Consider the following 16263-nt stretch of genomic DNA (forward strand, 5'->3'; position numbering starts at 1 on the left):
CTGAATGCATACTCAAAAGCTTTTTTCTCTCCTTCTGTTGGGTTTACAAATAGAACTTTCTTTCCCAATGTGTTTTGACAGTTGTATTTCTGCTTCTAGACAGATACTTGAAAAGGCAAACATCCGCAATTTAATCCCCAGGAGAAAGTTTTGCTTGAGTCTGTTCTTCTTTTATCCACAGGAACCACAGAACAGCATAGTCCCATTTTTCACATTTAATTCTTTTTTTTTTTTTAAAAAAAAGTTAATTCGTTGTAGGAGAATGACTGGAGTGGCTGGCAGTGCTGGTTTGTTTCCGTTTTGCTACTGATTTGACAGTTCATGACTATAGGTCTTGTGTGAATTAGCTATCTATCTCCCTTATGTTAGTTTTTTAAAAAGCATCATCTCTGCTGTAAAAACAGACTTTTCTGAAAGACTAAGTGAAATCATATGGTTCCAATCCCTTCCTTTCTTATTGATTATAATACAATATCTTCTTTATAACAAGGCATGACTTTAATATTTTCCTTGGTTATAAAAGCTGATTTTCTAACTGGGTCCATAAGCCAAAGCATAAGCAAAACCATACTTTTACCATAGATGCACTCAACTAATATCATGCTAAGAGCAATAATTAAAACAATTAAAAAAAAAAAAAGAATGAGCGAAAAGGTGAGGTCAGTGCTAGCCTCAATTTTCTTGAATGAGCAATTCTCTTCCAAGAAGTCATAAGGGAATATGCAAACAAATATCACTCTGTCAAAGGAATTTTTTTTTCCCCCTGTAAACAATCCAGAGTACAAAAGGTGTCTGGCTAACCATTATCTTTTTTTTTTTTTTTTTGGAAAACCCTGACCCTACACCACAGATAACATTATGACCAACTTTCTTAGTATCTGAAAGAATTCCTGGAAGAAATTGAGAACTCTTCCAACTCATTTATATATTATTCACTAGAATTGTTGTACTGAAACTTCTGCTCATGCCAGCCTGTACAAAGACAGTAAAACAGTGTCATTCAGAGGCAGCATTAACATCAGATTGCTAGCTACTAAATACGGCACATCTACCCACCAACACACCTTCAAACCAGAGAACATTTCACCTCATTGGGGAACTGTCAGCTACAGTAGGATTAGCAGATGAAAATTAAATCAAAGTTTTGTATACTAGGAAATTCCATGCACTATTTCAGAGGAAGCAGCTCATATTAGAGTTTTAAACTTTAATTTCCTATTTAATAAGGCCAAGTGCCGGGTCCTGCACTTGGGTCACAACAACCCCATGCAACGCTACAGGCTTGGGGAGGAGTGGCTGGAGAGCTGCCCAGCAAAAAAGGACCTGGGGGTGCTGGTTGGTAGCCGGCTGAACATGAGCCAGCAGTGTGCCCAGGTGGCCAAGAAGGCCAACAGCATCCTGGCCTGTATCAGGAATAGTGTGGCCAGCAGGAGTAGGGAAGCGATCGTGCCCCTGTACTCAGCACTGGTGAGGCCGCACCTTGAATCCTGTGTTCAGTGTTGGGCCCCTCACTGCAAGAAGGACATTGAGGTGCTGGAGCATGTCCAGAGAAGGGCAACGAAGCTGGTGAGGGGTCTGGAGCACAAGTCTTATGAGGAGTGGCTGAGGGAACTGGGGTTGTTCAGTCTGGAGAAGAAGAGGCTGAGGGGAGACCTTATCGCTCTCTACAACTACCTGAAAGGGGGTTGTGGCGACGAGGGTGTTGGCCTCTTCTCCCAAGTAACTAGTGATAGGACGAGAGGAAATGGCCGCAAGTTGTGCCAGGGGAGGTTTAGATTGGATATTAGGAAAAATTTCTTCACTGAGAGAGTGGTCAGGCATCGGAACAGGCTGCCCAGGGAGGTGGTGGAGTCGCCATCTCTGGAAGTGTTCAAAAAATGTATGGATGTGGCACTTCAGGACATGGTTTAGGGGACATGGTGGTGCTGGATTAATGGTTGGACTTGATGATCTTGAAGGTCCTTTCCAACCTTGTGATTCTGTGATTCTGTGTGATTCTGTGAAATGAATGTACAAACTAGTGCCTTGCACATGAGAGCAAGGAGCTAATTCTAACTTTCAACCTAGACTACAAATCTAACCCTGGTTATTCTAACTTTCAGAGAAAATATTGCCTGGCAGCAGACATCACCACATCTTCACAATTTGGAAGTTTCCTATATAACCAGCAGCAGAAGCTTAGAAGTCTAGATTTATCTGTAAAAATATAGATGTATAGAAAATGTGGGTGTCTCATGAGTTATGGAGGAGTTCTCTGTATCCAGATTCTTAATTTATCACAAAACCAGCTGTAAATCTATTTGTGGATTTCATCTCTTGTCACAAACTGCTGCTGTAGTTCATTACTTTTACACAGCAGACAGGGAAAAAAAGAATAACATTGAACTTTAGAATTTTCAAAATCCAGTCATGAATCTAAACTTGGATCCGTTATAATCATTCACCAAGAGATCTTATGGGAGAAAGCATCAATATAGCAAAAGATGTAAATTAATGAAAACAGTACAGAAACTAAAAATAAAGCATACTGAATGGGTCATCAGGATACATCTGTTTCAAAAGAAACGACTATGTTTTGATTATAAATAGAAGTAGCAAAACTTCTAAACCAATTATAAAGGCTTAATTCAAGATTTTCTGACTTGGTTTTTATTGGTTTTAGTAATCCACAGGTAAAGATAGAAGAAATTACTTCAGGCACTAGCTTTTAAAGCAAAGTCAATAAAAATAAGAGCCCAGATATGAACCACCCTTTCAGCCACATATATTATGGTGGAGACGTATGCTACACTAAGCAAATTCATGCCTAAGGGAAAGACTAAAGAGACTTTTTTGTGCTGGCACAATACTGTCTTGGCTTCCATGGGTTTTGCAGATGCGTGGTTTTCCCAGTTGTCCTCTCCTATGCGGTATTTATCATGCCATGGCAAAAAAGACGCCAACCCAGTCTAAAGAAACCCTCAGAATCCCAAACAACAAACATCAGAAGTCATACAGGTCCACACAAACACAATGAGAACTGAGGTAATGGATTAGTTTGGGACAAGCATGAAATAGCCCCAGTTCAGGCTGTTGAATACAGGGCAGCTGGCAATAATGCACTATAAAGGAGAGCTTGACCTCTCTTCTCTGAAATCTTGGTTTTGCCTGAGATTTCCCAACAACCGTTTCCTGACTTGTCCCCATTGCCATAGGAATTCACTCGCAGTACCACAAACTGAAAGTGATAGAGCAACCACTGCGCACGGCTGCCGGAGCAGGGCACAGGGCTGTGCTCTGCCTGTCTCTGCCGGAAGAAACGTGGGTGGCTTTATCTCCAGATGAGATACTGAGAGTTAATAACACTATGATGTTACAGTTTATTAATTTGTGTTAATATTCAAGAAGGTAGCCTACGATCAATGTTTAAAATTATGAATTGGAGATAAAGAATACTATTGTCTGAAAATAATTTAGACTGACAGATTGCTTCTGTGGCTGTAGGCAATAGTGAAACAGAGGAGACTAATAGAGGGTTTTTTTAAGAGTTGTGTGACAGCTCAGTTAGCAGTGAAGAATCACTTTGCAGAGTAAGAGTTCTGTCTTAACTCCGTTTGGTACAAGGAGTGATGATACGGGAATTGCTTCTTCCCTCTCTTCTAGTTAAAATCATTAATCTGCTTTTGAATTAGATTTGAGGAGTCGCACTCAGCTTCCCAGTCCCACATCAGGCAGCATGCAGCAGTCTGCACCAAAAATATTATTCGTTCAGTCAAACATAAATAATATCGTTTGCCAGTTTAAGGCAAGACACTGTTGGGGCTCTGGCTCTTATTTAAAGCCATTTCCATTTAGATATTTGACTGATTTCTTGTTTAAAGAAGAATATCATGCAATTGCTTGCATTAAATTTTCACAGTTCACCAAAATAACATAAAACTTCATTAAAACTTCACAAAAAAAATGACTTTACATAAACTTATTTTTTATTTTCAGTATATATGCCCCGTCAGTTGAAATAGATGAAATATGACAATAGTAGATGTAGTAGAGGACTACTATCTGTAATAACATTCCCAGACAATTGTGTTATTCAGTATGCAAATAGCTACTCTGCTGTTCCTATATTAATTATTATGTGTAATGTCACTGTGTCTTTTTTTGTTTATATTTCTCAACTTGCTAAAAGCTGTATACCAGAAGATTTGTTCATGTAGCACAATATCCAAAACACAAAACAAAGCATCTAAATTGTACGTTTTTTACACCAAATGGTCTTAAACAAGTTTAGGGCAGCTCCCATCAAAATACGTGCATTAAAATTCTAGGCACGTAGTAAGTGAGATACAGATGGGTAGGAGCAGTTGAGAAATATTATGCAGTAGCTGTGTTACGTCTGAGGAGGGGTGGAGGTCTTCATACAGTCTTTGTGACTATAGATGGTGTATCTATACTTCCTTTCAGCTTCCTCTCCTCAAAATCACCAAATGCAAAGAATGTTTCACGAGGACTATGAGGAAGGCCCACTGGGACTTTAATTTTTACAAGATTACCATATGAAATGGTAATTGTAAAATGGTTTTCTATAGCTTTAATCAGGAAAGCAGTGTTAATCAATCTAACCCATTCTTTTCTTCCTTTAGGCTGTTGATTTGAACTATTTAACATGACTGGAGAAAAAATATAATGATATACTATTTGGTTTAGAAAAACTTACTCTATGTGAAAATAAATATAATCTGCAATAGATGATAACGCAATACTGGAATGTAAAATAAAAAATTGAAAGCATTTGCAACATGTGATTTTGATAAATTACATTTTTTCTTAACATGAATGGTACTGATGTCTCACAAGGTTTTTGGTAACACACTGTTCCTGCCCTGTACAGCAAGGTCTACTAATCACCGACCTGCAGAAAGTTCTGTCTCCACTGGCTCGTCAGCCAGCAGTTTTGGCAGTGGATACAGCATGGATAGTGAAGGCAGCAGCAGTGCCACAGGAGAGAATAATCTATTTCCCATCCCAAGAATGTAAGGCTTTTCCTTTAATATACTGTTATCCTCCGTGCACGGACTATATGTATAGCACTTTCATTTGCCAATCATCTTATGTAGTTTGCTCTACAGACTTGGGTTATGCAGTAGAATAGCAGCTAAAGGGGAAGAATTATTTGGAGCTTGTATTTTTATTCTGCTTTGTTGAACACTGAATTATTAATAACCAACCAAATCTCTGCCTCAGCCTCATGAATTTGTTGCTGTCACACAGGAGAGGTGCAAGGCTCAGCCTTTGATGCAAGTGTGTGGAGGTGGGCTTGGGTTAAGTTTTAAATGTACAACTTTCATAGGCCTGAAAATACTTAGTTTAAGTTTTCAGACTGACCTCCTTCTAGAAATAGATGTTACTAATACAACTGAAATCCAGATTCTTGTTATAAACCAACTTTCCCCAAGTTTTTAAGAGTTTGCATAGAGTTTCTCAGAAGTTTTTAGTTGGAAAAAGATTTTTGGGAGGGTGTCCCTGCAGGAATTATCAAGCTACTATCAATGCAATGATCCTATAAAATTATAGGTGCATTTTCATCCATTTTACCTGGTTAACTACTCCATAGAGAAAAGTTTTGTGAGGATTATTCTCCCCTCAACTTTGGCAATGTGGACCTTCATTTGGCAATTTCTTAGCTAATCTTAGCAATTGTATTCCTTTATAGGAAAAAAGTAATTGCTCGTGATCAACTTAACGTTTCTGACCTAAAATTTTTCTAGATTGACTGTTCTCAAAATATGAGTTAGTGGTCATTACTCATTCAGTGTCTGCAATAATTGTTACATGTTTTTCTCTGGGATACAAGTTTTTGTTTTCTGCTGCAGTCTTGAATTATTAGTCACAAGAGTTTTATATAATTTTCCTAAAAAAACTTGAAAGAAGAAAAAAATAATTCTCTAGAACTGTGACATTTCTAGGTATTCATCATTTTCTAAAATAAAGCCCAATGTTATTTGTATATGTCTACAGCTTATTAGTGCCTAAAAGGATAATAGAAATAAATCTAATATTTCAGTCTCATTTTCAGAATGAGGAGGACAATGTGAGCTCGGGTTGTGGGCTACCAGTTGTTTAACCTTCATTGAACTTTTCACTCATGTTTTTCTAGGTTAAAATGAGTTATACTTCCCAGTGTCAAAAAGATGATCTTTAATTGGATTTGAGAATCTCAGAATTATTTTGCCGTCATTCCTAAGGAGAAAAACAAAGATACATAAATTCTTTGTGCACAGAAACACAAGATGGAGCTATGAATAGAAGTTTTTAGTTCACATATGCTAAATTTTTGTCCAAATAATATCACTTACTGTGTATTGTCTAGCAATGTGACAGCATCTACAGTCACTTGGTATTTGGCTGACATTAACCAGCCTATTAAACCTGAAACCAGCTGCACTTCTACTTAAAAGGAGGAAGTCTCCACAGCTTCAGTTTTTCTCTTACAGTAATTTGTTCCCGTGAATTTTAATTAAATAAAATATATCCAATCATCTTATTTTCTGTTAAGGGCTACAGTATATTTTTTTATTATGGCATTTTTAAAGTAAATAGTTTATATGCTGATACTAGACAGAGACAGTTATACAGGATATTTACATAGACAAAAAATGGTTTATTTTTCATGTTAGTCTCAAGGGCTTTACATGGCAATGTAATGAAAATGAATGACAAAATTACTGTTTACCATCAGAGACCTTTGGGATCATCCCTGGGGAGAATGTTTGAAAGCAGATAGCTGCTTCCATTTTGAATTCTGGATAAAAATTCTAATATATCTGAATATATATATGATTTAAATTCTAGTCAACGTTTGCATTCACACTGGCTTGATAATGACTTCAGGGACTCTGACATCGTGCTTTAATTCAGCATATCCATAAAACCACAGCTCACAATTTTAATATGAAGCGCTAAGTGAGCATAATGATTTTAAGTGTTTTGGTATATAAAAACTATTTTGGTTAGAAGCCCTCTGTTTAGATTAAGTTTCTGATTATTAATAGAGAAGATGTCAGATAAGCTGAGTTTTAAACTCTTTAGTCCAAATGTCTTAACCATAGGAACACTCAGTCATGAAGTAAAAGAAATGAAAGAAGTAGTGACACCTTGGGAATTGTTTGATGAGGTAACTAATTAGAATACTTGCCAATATTAAATATTGTTGTAACTATCAAGGGAAATTAATCATTATATACAGTTATACACAGCTGAAAAATCTTGTAAAGTCTTTCTATTTGGGAGATATTTTTTTAGAAGACCCTTATTATCCAGTTGTAATACCCCTGAAAGTTACTCATGATATCAGGTATGACAATGACCAGATCCTTTATGTCTTTGTATTGTGTAACCATCTATACTAGTACAATGTCCGTAAAATTATATTAATTTTGAATGCAAAGGTGAAAAGCAACTGAATAATGTGTAAGGAACCTAACCTTAGGGACAAATAATTCTTGTAAGATATTTATAATACTTTATAATACAATTTATAAAACATTACCTCACAGAAGAAGAAAATAATAACTTTCAGTTAAAAGTGAATTTAAAATCACTTTCAAAACTGACATTTTATACTAATTTTTTAGTTCTCTGTGAACTTGGACAGCTTCTGTTGCTGCTGTGAAACATGAAGTTGGCTCATTTGTTGCAAAATCAGCGCTGACCCTTTAACCCCAGAGGAATCACATGCATTTGAAGATAAAGAATATTCTCTATCACAGCATTGCAGAGTCTGAAGGGAGAAAGTCAAATAGAAGCACAAACATCTCATAGTAGCAGACACGTTTTTGAGAGTGATTGTAATCATGCCTTAGAGCTTGCAACAAGTATGTTTAAAGATAGCTTCCGTTTTACCTAACTTTCATTGCCTAAAAATAGACATCTAAGTTGTAACCCAGGTTCTTTCTACATCCAGTGAAGAAAGGTAGGGACCACAAACATGTCTTACCTTTGAAGTAACGGTATTGTACACCAACTTCAATTTTGTGACTCCTTATTATATATTTCACTGTTCACCATAACGGGATAAAGTGAAGAGAGGAACTATGGAGACTGGTTATGGAAGCCCAGGCTGATGGGGGGCAGGTAGCAGACAACACCTGATGGCCTCATTCTATAAGAATGTACAAGCTTAGCAAGATGCCATTGCAGTTGCCTCCAGAAGAGGAAAAAATAATATTCTTAAGTGATCTGTCCAAATAGCAGTAGAAAAAAAACTATCATGCATTTGATTTTCTTAAATTCTATCTATATATATACACACACACACTTTTTTGTTTTTAGAAATACCTGTGATGTTTGTCTTTTTGTACAGAACCAAGCCTCATTGTCTTGGATGTATCATTTTCTTAGATTGCATCTCTTTATGATCTTATTGACAACTACCACAATATCTTTTAACAGAGGGAAGATGAGCCAGAATGGACAAGAACCAGTAAAACAGTCGGGAGTAGGATTAACCGATGCAGAAGGTAAAAAGAAATACAAACAACACTACAGTGGTGTCCCATGTTTATAGAACCAGTTTGTTTATTTCTTTTACTTGTTATGCTACGAAAGATTGACTTATGCTCACTTTGTATTATAGATCAAGATCCTGACTTTCATTTACTCTAAGGGCCCTTTACACATAGCACCAATGTAATGAGTCTTCAGTTTTAAAAAGAACAGTGTCTTACCTGTTTATTTAAAGTAACTAAATAGTTAGATTGCAATGAATAATATCTGTCTTCCACTGTTCATTGCTTTTCATAGTATTGGAATAAAAGATTTGAACTATGGAGCTGACTGAATACCCATCAAATCAGAAGAAAATATCCAATGGCTGTTAGGCTCTATTTTTATAACATTTCAGAATATTTACTTCATAAAACAATTGTTAATTTAGTGTCTACATAAAATGTTAAGTTTAAAAAAGAATATTAACTGAACATCAAGCTTGACTGCTGCTCTCATACTATAGTGAAACTCTCATACTATAGTGAAACTCATCTGATTGGGAAATCCTGAGTGAATTTTTTCGGTATGAATGTGGTGATGCCAAACGAGGAGACACTGTAATACTAGAGCTAGAAGGAGCATGACAGAATGGCTGTCAAAGTTTCATGAGCAATATGATTATCATCTCTTTCATGTGTAATGATGGACAACTGCATGAAAATTAAGAGTGTTTTGTATTGAAGGATATGTTAGGAAAATTCCATTTCCCTTTGCATTTAAGTTTTTTTCTTTCAAGTGTATGTTTCTGTTCACCTCAAATATAAAATTTAATTATCATGACCTTCTTTTTATTATTAAAATAATACTTTAACAATTTTAATGCATTTCAATGCAGCTTTGGGGTTTTAATTAACTCATAATTTGAAATTAATATATATAATTGACGTTAACTTCATGTTAAGTTCAGCCTTAAAAAATCAACCTTCTTCAGGTTTCTGCAATCTGTATACGTTGAGAAATAATTGCTCTTGCTATATTTGAGGTAAAAGTGGTTTAATGTTACACAGACTTGAACAAATCAAATTAGAATTTGAAGGTAGAACTGTAAAACTGTCTTTTCCAAAGCAAGAATCCTTAACTGTGTATATGCATTCTACTACAAAAATCCAAATTCAGCTGCTCATTAAACTTCAATTTGTTCAATGGTACTTTTGAGTATTTAAAAACAAACTTTTTTAAAATATAAATGGTGGGATGAAAATGGGAAATCAGGAGTTTTCCATTTTTACTTTGTCATGATATGTTTTATAATTGTAAAAATATAGCTTTTCATCATTTTGTTCATTGTAAATTGTCCCTCAGGTAAGGTCAGGAACATAAATTCTAGAACTTACAAATACAAAATGTCTTAATTTAATGTGTGTATCATTCAAAAAAACCCAAACAGACAAACCCAACAAAAAAACCACCTTTTGAAACATTCTAAAAAAATGCCTATCTAGCATTTGGTCACTGAAACTACTTTTCCAGCCAAAGATATGTTTCTGCTCATCTTCAAAATCTGCAAGTAACTCAAGAGCTGCAATTCCCCAATTTTCATTGATGATGCAATTCACCTCACCTAACTTGAGAACATTAAGAGTTACAACTCCAAATCTGATAAAATGAATGGTTCTTACCAAATGTTGTTTCTCCCCATTGAGAGAAGCTGGGGTGGCCAGCCTAGTATTTAGTGTCTGATTTCTAGCTAAGATGGAGCACATCAATCTCAATTGATAAATTAAACTAGAAGATGCAAAACAACTCAAGAGCATTTCAGTTTTAGCATGTAAATATAATTATCTTGCGGGGAAGTAGTTCAGAATTTAGAGGAACTCAGGATTAACTGAGAATTATTTCAGTATTATAGAATTATTGTGGTATTCTTTTCATAGACGAACAAAAGTGAATGAAAATCTTAAAGTCTTAAAGATCAAATTATATCTTTTCTGTAGTGCAGTTCTCTGTGCTGTGGACCAGATGAGTTCTGCAATTAACTCATTCTCACTTTTCATTAATTTGTGGAGCTCCCATAGCTGACATCTGTATTCTCATTTGCAAATAAGGATTTAGTGTTATACTTAAAACCTTTTAATACCAGTACTATTTTTACATTTTCGAATATACTTAATGGATAACTTCTGTGAAAAGCAGCCTGTGGATTACTCTCTTTAAAACTGTGCAGAATAAATTCAATTGCTTAAATATGCAGATCTACTGCTACTTGAAATATTTTAGTCACCCAAGTCATTCACACAGGCCTGGCAAATATGGCAGGGGACTTACAGGAACAAGATCTTTAAGACCGGTAGCTGGATGCAAAGCAAGGTAGGACTCCTAATTGGCAATGAAAACTGTTTTTTAGGCAGCTGAATCAAAACTGTAGCAACACGGTTTGGATTCAGTTCACAGGGTATGACACCAAAATTTAGACATGTTACGTAAGTAAAATCACCACAGAAAAATATACTCCTTTTGTAACTGTTTACCCACTTCAGAAATGTGCTGATGCTTTCTTGGGAATAGTTTTTGTGCTATTAAGATGTATCAGTTAAGTTATAAGTAAATACTGGAAAACAGTACTATTTACTTTGCTGACACAAACAAATGGTCAATATAAATAACTGTGAGCATTGCTATGATAATCTTTGTTTCTCTGAACATATAATCTTGTCATATTCTGTATTTTCATACTACTTAACAATATAAAGTAATTTGGAGTTTTGTCCTTGGACACTGTGTTACAGTTATTTTTATGATACGCATTGTTGCATGCTATCTTACACTGGACATTCTGCCCTGAGCATCTGAACTATTTCATCTCCTTAAACTTCAGTAAATATTATGATACATATTGTGATCTTCATTGAATTATGCAAACCTATTTCTCTATTCGTTTCAGAAAGTGCAATATTTTTTGTTTAAAGATTTCTTATGACATGCTATGGAATATTACAGACATCACAGTTGAAAAAAAAAATTGCGTTCCATGTAAGGATTTAAACTAACAATTAAAAGCACATGATTAATATCTTGATTCAGTCGTAGATCATGATTGGTCTATCAGCCCTATGAAACTGCTCAGCCAATAGATCCCAGATGGTATTTTCTACCTACCAACTACTTATCCAATTAAGAAATATATGGGGAAAACTATTTTCGTGTCTTTCAAAAGTGTGAATTTATTCGGTAGTCCCAAGTTGCCATTATTTCTAGTAGAAGAGAGATATATAGATATAAATAACATTTTAATTGCAATAGTTTACTATGAGGAAATTTTGGATGGTCTCATTTCGAAGATGCTATATACATGCAAAAATACCATTCCTTTGGGATTACAGACATTGAGGTTCATCTCAAACAAAGACTTTTTTAGGAAAGATGTCAGTAATCATGGCCTGACTTCACTCATTCAGTATTTTTTTGAGTGAATGAGTACTCACAGTGCTTCTGTCATCCTCTGTGCTTGGCCTCATTGTTGTTAGGATTTTCAGTAAGAAAACTGTAAACTTTGTATAGGAACACAATGGCTCCCCACTGATATCTTCCAAGAGAGCTGGAAGTTTACTTAAAAAAAAAAGAATTCCCATCCAGTCCATGTCCTGAATACCAAAAACTTCTTCACACAGTTCTGCCATAGCTCAGAGGATCACTTTCTGACATTTCCAGTGGTCCTTTGAGCATCATGCTTTGAGTGTAGGAAAATGAAGTCCCGTAAGTAAGAAGCTCTCTCCCTGTAGAAGTGACTGAATCTGGACAGAAAATTGCAGGCTACTCTAGTAAAGCCTCTGCAGATGTATTTTCACACCCGAGCAGAAGGAATAGATTCGTACTATTTCAAAATCTGATGCTGCACACATAGTTACTGAACTTCTGCAAGATGATATACTAGTGATATGCACTCGTCGTGTACATAACCTTTAAAGAACTCTTCCAGCGTTTTCCTTTTTTGCATGCTATGTATTTGCCTGAATTATAGATTTTAAAAAAAAACTAAAATAAACAACGAACAAGCTCTGTAATAACATCATGCTTTAACAAGCAAAAATTACAATATTGTGGTTTTTATTTAAACTATTCAGAGTAGTCTAAGCTAAAAAACACCCTTTTTTTTTCCTTAATTTTTGACTTTGTGGTTCATCAACCTACATTATAAACTAAGAAATTCAGGTTTAAAAGTTTCATCACTTAACTTTATATTTCATTAATTGAGACAGTCTAATTTTTATTTATGAGAAATACGGTTGAAATACCACATATACGTTCAAACAGGCTAGGAGGTCATTCTAATAATATTTTGGAGGAAGGGTGCATGACCTCTGTAAGTAATTGACTGGCAATCATTTGACTTTAAAATATTTCTTTATAGCTTTCTGAATAGTCCTGGTGAAATATTAATCCATCATGTCTGGATGCAATAGATCCTGGTGCAAACTGCAAACTGTATCATGCTTTCTCGTAAAGGGATGCTCAGGAGTAATCTGTGGATTAGCTCTCGAGTAAAATAAGGCATGAAACAAACTGACAGCACAGGCACAGCTAATCATTGACACATTCTTTGAAGTAATTAAAACTCAGAAAAAAAAGTCATTCTTCTTTACTTCCTGTTTAGTTAGGCTATAGCAACTCTGTTTAAGCCAAAGTACTCACTATTGCGTGATTGAGAACAGACTAAGGGCTTGAGATGCTGCTTAAATCAACTTGCTGCATCTCCACACTTCAAAAATTTAGCATTTTGATTTTTTTTAACTTCAATGGTTGGAATATCAGAACTATAATATTATTTCTTGTGAGGATATTAAGAGAGAAATGGTCTTAATTTTGGACTTCAAGCCAGAAAGTTATAAGTAAGAGAAGAAAAAAGGCAGATGAAGGAAATTATTAAGGGCTAATCATGATACAGTTATTGAGATTTGCAAATGCTTTTGATTATGCACAATCTGTACTTTGATGTCTTAGTGGGCCAGGCTGAAAATATGGGTTTTACTGCACATGAGAAACTCTTCTTGCCATTATCTGTATCATTTCACAACAAATAGGACCGTGAGATCAGATTAAAATATGATGCTTAATATTCCTGAAGGAGTTTATAATTATAATTGAACTTCTTACTGGATTAAAATTAAGGTGAATTTTATAGCCCTTGCACAAGCAATGGTGACCTTAAATGGAAACACTGAGACTGGGAACTATGTAGGACAGAGATCAGAATAAATATTAAATCTATATAACTTTGAGATCATCTGAGACTTTCTTTTTTCATAATCAAGTCTAATTTATATCTTTGCATCAATCAGAAGATAACTTCTGTGAAACATAACCTCATCTTAAGTGATCTAACATGAATACCAGAAAGACGTATTTAACCATTTTTCCCTCACAAGCATTTTTCTCATTGTTATAAAACATAAAAAAAAAAAATAGAAAGGAAGCAAGCATTACAATATTTATAGACCCTTCCCCCACAAAGGTGCATAAAGGAAATCAGATGATAAAACATCCAGTCACTTGTTTTAAATGTTTGGAATAAATTCTTTGATATTTGATGAAGAACCATAATTTAGGAATGAAAATGAAAAAAAAAAAGTGATAAAGATACTCTAAGAAGGATTTTCTGGGTTTGGACAGAGGGATTTGCATTAATTCACGGAAGGAAGCAGATTTTCTGGTGGTTAGATGCCAAAACTAGTGGAATTCCCATTTTGGGTAAGTCCCGAGAGGCTCTTTCTGGAGGATCTCCATTTCAAGAGAGAGGCAAAGTTGCCCCTCTGCCACCTCAGCAGCCCTTGGATACCAGGGGGTTACGGACAAAAGTCAACCTTGCTGTAAAACAGGCAAACACCAGTTATTGTCCTGATAGCAGACAGTTACAGGCAGCAAATGGTTTCTGGTGTGCCTCCAGAGCCTGGCAGCACTGCATCCTCACTTTCCATGGGGACTGGTATACCACCACTTTAGGCCACTGTCACAAAGTATATCAGCACCTAGTTTATGTGCTACAATTTGCCCCTGCAGATATCCAAGTCTCCTCATGGACTATATGACGAGTCTAAATACTTTAGGTATTATAAATATACCCTTAACTTCCTTTGGTGTGAAGAAAATTCTCTACTAATCTCTAATAATTTATTTCTGATGATTAAGCCAACTGCCTTTGTTGTTTTTCTCAGTCAGTAATCAGAAAAATTGTAATAAATTACTTCTTCCAGAAGGCTCAACTATAGAATAGAATAGAATAAAACACAACCTGCAAAATGAGTAAAATGGGAGGCAGTTTAGAAAGAGCTCATATTTGTTACCGATACTCAAAGATGGGCGATGAAGGGATGGAGAGCAGCCCTGCCAAGAAAGACTTGGGGGTACTGGTGGATGGGAAATTTGACATGAGCCGGCAACGTGCACTCACAGCCCAGAAGGCCAACCGTGTCCTGGGCTGCACCCAAAGCTGCGTGGCCAGCAGGGCAAGGGAGGGGATTCTGTCCCTCTGCTCCGCTCTGGTGAGACCCCACCTGGAGTCCTGCATCCAGTTCTGGAGCCCTCAGCACAGGAGAGACATGGACCTGTTGGACGAGGTCCAGAGGAGGGACACAAAATGATCCAAGGGATGGAACACCTCTGCTGTGAGGACAGGCTGAGAGAGTTGGGGTTGTTCATCCTGGAGGAGAGAAGGCTCCAGGGAGACCTTTTTGTGGCCTTCCAATGTATAAAGGGGTCTTACAAGAAAGACAGAGACTTTTCAGCAGGGCCTGTAGTGGCAGGACAAGGGGCAATGGCTTTAAACTGAAAGAAAGTAGATTTAGATTGAACGTAGGGAAGAAATGTTTTATGATGAGGGTGGTGGGACACTGGAACAGGTTTTCAGAGAAGTTGTGGATGCCTCATCCCTGGAGGCGTTCAAGGTCAAGTTGGATGGAGTTGTGAGCAGCCTGATCTAGTGAAAGATGTCCCTGCCCACAGCGGGAGTGCGGGGTGTCAACTAGATGATCTTTAGAGGTCCCTTTCAACAAAAATCTTTCTATGATTCTGTGATATGAAAGAGGTAACAATGACTATGGAAGGGTTCAACACATAAACTGCAAATACTCCTGTACTGTGTGAGTGGCATTCTGGGAACAGTTGCGTACTCAGGCAAAGGTATTTTGCAGTTGCAGGAGTAGAAACACTTTTAATCCTTCAACAGTGGTTTCTTCTGTACCTTCAGGCACATATACTTCAATTGCTTCCCCCAGTGTTTTGTCTTGAACAGATACAGCGAGTGACTCTGTGCCAGGAAATTCCATTTTTTTTTCAGTTTCTACCTTTATATTGAGCTTCAATTACTGAGGCAACACCAGAATGTCACATGCATAGTATTGGGTAGTAGGAGTCTGAGAACTGTTATTTCCAAGGATTGAAAGTACCATTATATATCATATAACTGCTCAATTTTATGTTTATGGCAGGAAGTGACTGAATAGACAGAGGAATTGTGAATCCACATGCCCAAGGTTACTAGCAAAAGTAGTCTCCAGTTAACCTACAAATCATCCACTAACACGTATTTATTTTTCTTAAATTTATTTCGACTGAACTTTATCTTACGGAGAGAAAATTCCTATCTCCTACAAAATAATCCCTGACTCATAACACACTAGCAGTATATAGATCAGCAATAAATGACTGAGTCAGAACCAGCCACTTTCACAATAGCAGAAAATTTATGTTATTTTGGAATAGTTCCATGTGTCTGCACTAAGGCTCAATCCAATTCTTTTCAAG

General features: G+C 36.3%; 1 protein-coding gene across 1 annotated transcript in view; it reads left to right on the forward strand.

Annotated features, from left to right (window-relative positions):
• PCLO (piccolo presynaptic cytomatrix protein) overlaps positions 1-16263 on the forward strand; it is a 395249-nt gene that overhangs the window by 343897 nt on the left and 35089 nt on the right. The window contains exons 22-23 of the mRNA XM_082013967.1: positions 4871-5012; positions 8431-8498. Coding sequence (XP_081870093.1) covers positions 4871-5012; positions 8431-8498 — 210 coding nt within the window. The remainder of the gene's footprint in view (positions 1-4870; positions 5013-8430; positions 8499-16263) is intronic.

This window comes from Phaethon aethereus (genome assembly GCF_964289735.1).
Source record: "Phaethon aethereus genome assembly, chromosome: 1".
Taxonomy (NCBI): Eukaryota; Metazoa; Chordata; class Aves; order Phaethontiformes; family Phaethontidae; genus Phaethon; species Phaethon aethereus.